General features: G+C 65.6%; 4 protein-coding genes across 4 annotated transcripts; 2 read left to right on the forward strand and 2 right to left on the reverse strand.

Annotated features, from left to right (window-relative positions):
- Positions 1-536: 536 nt before the first annotated feature.
- On the forward strand, positions 537-908 carry TRAVEDRAFT_100129 (uncharacterized protein; the record flags this gene model as incomplete). The annotated part of the gene is made up of 1 exon (XM_008047493.1): positions 537-908. A coding segment is annotated over one exon (372 nt), but the record flags the coding sequence as incomplete, so codon positions are not given.
- A 1,164-nt stretch (positions 909-2,072) lies between these two features.
- TRAVEDRAFT_84308 (uncharacterized protein) lies at positions 2,073-2,366 on the reverse strand (the record flags this gene model as incomplete). The annotated part of the gene is made up of 1 exon (XM_008047494.1): positions 2,073-2,366. A coding segment is annotated over one exon (294 nt), but the record flags the coding sequence as incomplete, so codon positions are not given.
- Positions 2,367-2,558: 192 nt separating this feature from the next.
- TRAVEDRAFT_137409 (uncharacterized protein) lies at positions 2,559-3,167 on the forward strand (the record flags this gene model as incomplete). The annotated part of the gene is made up of 1 exon (XM_008047495.1): positions 2,559-3,167. The coding sequence occupies one exon, from the start codon at positions 2,559-2,561 to the stop codon at positions 3,165-3,167; it is 609 nt and encodes a 202-aa protein (XP_008045686.1).
- Positions 3,168-3,233: 66 nt separating this feature from the next.
- Positions 3,234-4,844, reverse strand: TRAVEDRAFT_54576 (uncharacterized protein; the record flags this gene model as incomplete). Its single annotated transcript, XM_008047496.1, has 8 exons — positions 3,234-3,378; positions 3,439-3,485; positions 3,538-3,794; positions 3,849-4,038; positions 4,094-4,324; positions 4,375-4,485; positions 4,534-4,761; positions 4,827-4,844. 8 exons carry the CDS (start codon positions 4,842-4,844, stop codon positions 3,234-3,236), a joined length of 1,227 nt encoding a protein of 408 aa, XP_008045687.1.
- Between the last annotated feature and the right edge of the window lie 53 nt (positions 4,845-4,897).

A 4,897-nucleotide genomic window follows, 5' to 3' on the forward strand; every position in this document is an offset into this window, starting at 1 on the left:
GAAGTTGCTGCACAACTTCGTCTCCCTCCAGAACGAAGCCTTCGCGTGGAACGACGACGAACGCGGCTGCTTCAAGCCCGAATTCTTCCCCCCCGTCGACTTCCCTGTCGTCGCGCACACCCCCTGGGTGGAGCGGAACATCCCGATACCCCCCGGACTCTACGACGAAGTGTGCGCGATCCTGAAAAAAGAAGATCGCGGCCGGTGTGTACGAGCCGTCCAACTCCGCATATCGATCCCGCTGGTTCTGCGTCCTCAAGAAGGACGGGAAATCCCTTCGTATCGTGCACAGCCTAGAACCGCTCAACAAAGTCACAATCCAGCACTCCGGAGTACCCCCGACGCCCGACCACCTCGCGGAGCAATTCGCGGGGAGGGCGTGCGGGGCCATCTTCGACCTCTACGTCGGCTTCGACGAGCGCCTCATCAAGGTCTCGTCGCGAGACTTCACCACCTTCCAGACTCCCTTCGGGGCTCTCCGACACTGCACGCTACCCATGGGCTGGTGTAACTCGGTCCCCATCTTCCACGACGACGTAACCTACATCCTCCGAGCCGAAATCCCCGACGTCACCGTCCCCTTCATCGACGACTGTCCCTGTAAGGGACCCGAGTCCGACTACCGGGACGAGGGGGGCACCTACGAGACAATCCCCGAGAACAAAGGCATCAGGCGTTTCGTTTGGGAGCACTTCCAGAACGTCAATCGCGTGGTTCAGAGGATGAAGTACGCCGGCGGGACCTTCTCTGGGACGAAGTCGCAGGTCTGCTGCCGGGAGATCACGGTCGTCGGCCATCGCTGCACCCCCGAAGGACGACTCCCCGACGAATCGCGCGTCGCGGTCGTCCGCAACTGGGGCCCGTGTAAGGACCTCTCGGAGGTCCGAGCGTTCCTCGGCACCATCGGCGTAGCCCGAATCTTCATACGCAACTTCGCGCACCGCGCCCACGCTCTAGTCCACCTCACGCGGAAGGGGGTCCCCTTCGAGTTCGGGCCCGACCAACTCAAAGCGCAGCGCGACCTCATAGAAGCACTCCTCGCGTCCCCCGCACTCCGCGCTATCGACTACCACTCCAGCGCGCCCGTCATCCTCGCTGTGGACACCTCTTACATCGCGGCGGGATACCACCTCTGCCAGTGCGACCCGGATGACCCGCGCAAGCGGTACTATAGTCGCTTCGGTTCCATCACCCTCAACGAGCGCGAGGCGCGGTTCTCACAGCCCAAGCTAGAAATCTACGGCCTCTATCGCGCACTCCGAGCCCTCAAGCTCTACCTCATCGGCGTACGGAAGCTCATCATCGAAGTCGACGCTCGCTATATCAAGGGCATGCTACGCAACCCCGACGTCGCGCCTAGCGCTAGCATCAACCGCTGGATAGTCACCATCCTCACGTTCCACTTCGAGCTCGTCCACGTACCCGGGACGTCGCATGGCCCCGACGGTCTCTCAAGGCGCCCCCGGCAGCCTGACGACGGACCCGCGGATGACCCCGACGACGACGAATTCGAGGACTGGGTTGATCGACTCTACGGATTCCTCCACCATATCCTACCTACCCCCGCCAGCGCACGTCCCGCGACAACTCCACTCCAACTCTTCGCCCTCACGGACCCGACCGGGGACGGTCGGAATTTCAGTCAGGGGGAGGAGCAGACCGAACAGCAGCAGGACGAGCACGCCGCACAGCAACACGTCCCTCAGGTCAGCGGCCCCGAAGCACCGCTGCAAATCCCGACGTCGGAACACGCGCAGAAGGCGGACAAACGACTCGCGCTAGTCGCGACATGGCTGCGAACCCTAGCACGCCCCGAGGGCTTGACGGACAGCGCATACACGGCGTTCATCAAGTACGCGCAACAGTTCTTCGCGGACGACGACCGCCTGTGGAAGAAGGACCCCCAAGGCGCCCACAAGCTCGTAGTCTGGCCAGCCAAGAGGCCCGAAATCCTGCGCCTAGGGCACGACACGCTCGGTCACCGCGGACGTTACGCGACTCTACAAGCCATCGGGGAGCGCTTCTGGTGGCCCTCGATGAGAGACGACGTAACTTGGTACGTTAGGACGTGCCACATTTGCCAGACCCGTCAAGTCCGCAAGGTCCTGTTGCCCCCGACGGTCGCGCTCCCCGCCTGTCTTTTCGGACGAGTCTACATAGACACGATGCTGCTCCCCGTCTCTAACGGCTTCAAGATGATCATCCAAGCCCGATGCTCGCTCTCGTTCTACGTCGAGTGGAGGATGCTCCGAGTCGAAAACGCGAAGACTATCGCGGATTTCATCTTCCAGGATATCCTCTGTCGATGGGGCGGACTCTCCGAGATCGTGACCGACAACGGGGCCGCGTTCGTGAAAGCCGTAGCCCGGCTAGAGAAGCAATACAACGTCCACCACATCCGCATCAGCGGTTACAACTCCCGTGCCAACGGTGTAGTTGAGAAGCCGCACTTCGACGTCCGCCAGGTCCTCTACAAGGCCGCGGACGGGGTCCAGAACAAGTGGTCGCAGGTCGCGCACTTCGCCTTCTGGTCCGAGCGGGTGACCATTCGCAAGCGAATGGGGTGCTCGCCTTACTACGCGGTGACCGGCTGTCATCCGATACTCCCTTTCGACATATCCGAAGCCACGTACCTGATGCCCCCGCCCGAGTCGCTCGTCTCCACCACCGAACTCATCGCGCGCCGCGCCATCGCTCTCCAGAAGCGCCAGGAGCAGCTCGCGGCGCTACAGTCGGACGTCTATCGCGCGCGCATCCGCGCCGCACAGAAGTTCGAACAGGACAACGCCGCGACTATCCGAGACTTCGACTTCAAGTCGGGGGACCTCGTCCTGATGCGCCACACCCAAGTCGAGAAATCCCTCAACCGCAAAATGCGGCCCCGATATACGGGGCCGGTCGTAGTCGTCTCCCGAAACCGCGGCGGAGCCTACGTCATCTGCGAACTGGACGGCACGGTCTTCCACAGACCTGTCGCGGCGTTCCGACTCATCCCCTATCTCCCAAGGCGCTCGATCGCGCTCCCCGACAACTTCGCCGACATCTCCCAGAAGCGGCTCTCGGAGCTAATCAACTCTGACGAGGACGGGACAGAAGACCCCGACCCGGAGCTCGTCGAGAACCAATCCGGAGACGCCGACGACGAGCTCGATCAGCCCGACGAGTAGACCCCGAGGCGCCGCGACCGCGAGAACCAGAGGCGGCGCGCGCGGAGCCGGACGCGTCGCGGGCACCTACCGTAGGCCGGCGCGCAGTCCCCCGACGCGCGGTCTTCTTCGTCGAAGTCGACGAGGCCGCGTCGGGATCGGCGGCGCGGGTTCCCTTGCGCCGCCCCGCACTGCCCTTGGAGAACACGAGCTCGGGGGCGACGAGGGTAGGCTGCGGGAATGGCTTGACGTCAACGTCACTATCACACAAGAAACGGACCTCGCGACGCACCTCGATATGCGCCCAGGAAGGCGAGAAGGGGATTGCCCCCTCCAAGCCTGGCGGGGTCGCAATCGTAGGCGGCGGGGCAGGCGACGACGGGGGGCGTACCTCGGTGGGACTCCCCGGCTCGGCGTCTGCGTCCGCGTCCGCCTCGTCGGTCTTCCCCGATGGGCCCGCGACGGTGTCCGGCTCGGCGTCCGTGTCCGCGTCGGCGTTGCCAGCAGTCCCCGACGGGCCCGCGACAGACGCCGCGGCTGGTACCGCGACCTGACCACCCGCGGGAGCCGTAGGGGCAGCCGCCGGCGACGGAATCTTGCCGCGGTACGTCGCGACGAGGGCGCCGTCGTCGCGCGGTTCGAGCAGGCCTGGACAAGACGGTTAGCGTCAAGAAATCGCGGGGGGTGGCCGAATGGACTTACAGCGGGCATAGCCCTTGGCGTCGTGGTACTGGACGAAGCGCTGAGCACGCTTCGCGGCGAGGTCCTCCGGGGTCGTGTCGGGGGCGTAGCACCCCTTCGAGTCGCGGGCGCACCTGTCGCAGGTCTGCACACCTGGGCGAAGGACGCAGGGCTCCGAGCGAGTGCTGCAATACAGACACCGCGGAGCCCCCTGTGGATGCTACAGCGTCAGTAATCCGACGTCGGGGGTGGAGGGGCGGACGTACCGTCCAGTCGCCCTCGATGACGATGGCGTCGCGCGGCGCGGGCTTCTTGCCCTTCGTCTTCTTCCCGCCCGCCTTCGTCTTCGCCGGCGGCTTCTCGCCCCCCGAAGCGGGCTCGTCAGTGGGCGCGCCCTCCGTCGGGGCGGCAGCAGAACCGGGGCCGCTGGTGGTGGCCGTGCGCGCCGACTTGCGGGGACCGCTGGCCTCCGCCTCGGTCGGGGCCTCCGCCTTGCGCTTACCAGCCCGAGTGAGCGGGGGGGGGCGTCGGATGCCTCCGACTGGACGCGCCCTTTCGCCTTGGACCGAGTGCGCGCGGAGGGCACCGGGGGGGCCGGTTCTTCAGCGGCTGGCAGGTCGGCAGCCGGTTCTCCAGCCACCGACTCGTCGGGGCTCTCCTAGAAGCAGCGTCAGCGCAAGAAGCAGACGCGGGGGCCCCGACTTACCGGGAACTTGTTCTTGAGGGCCAGCAGGCGCTCCTGGTAGGTGGGCGTCGTGGGCGGGGCGGTGTTGCGGAGGGCTGCGATCACACGCGTTGCCGCGGCCGAGAGCGTCGGGGTGTACCATGCAGGCTTCGGCTCCGGCAGGAAGGGGCTTACCACCCGGACCACGTACTCCGCGAACTCGTCCCCTTCGGCCCGAGGGCCTCTCTCGGGAGCCGCGAAGTACGAGTCCTGCGCCCGCCCCCCCCCGGTTAGCAGACGAACCAGAACCCCGAAGCGGTCGGGGAGGGACGTACCAAGGCCTTCGAGGCCATCCCACCCCACGTCAGGTGATCCGCGGGCTCCGCCGCACCGTCGGGCTCCGTCA

Source organism: Trametes versicolor (assembly GCF_000271585.1).
Source record: "Trametes versicolor FP-101664 SS1 unplaced genomic scaffold TRAVEscaffold_22, whole genome shotgun sequence".
Classification (NCBI taxonomy): domain Eukaryota; kingdom Fungi; phylum Basidiomycota; class Agaricomycetes; order Polyporales; family Polyporaceae; genus Trametes; species Trametes versicolor.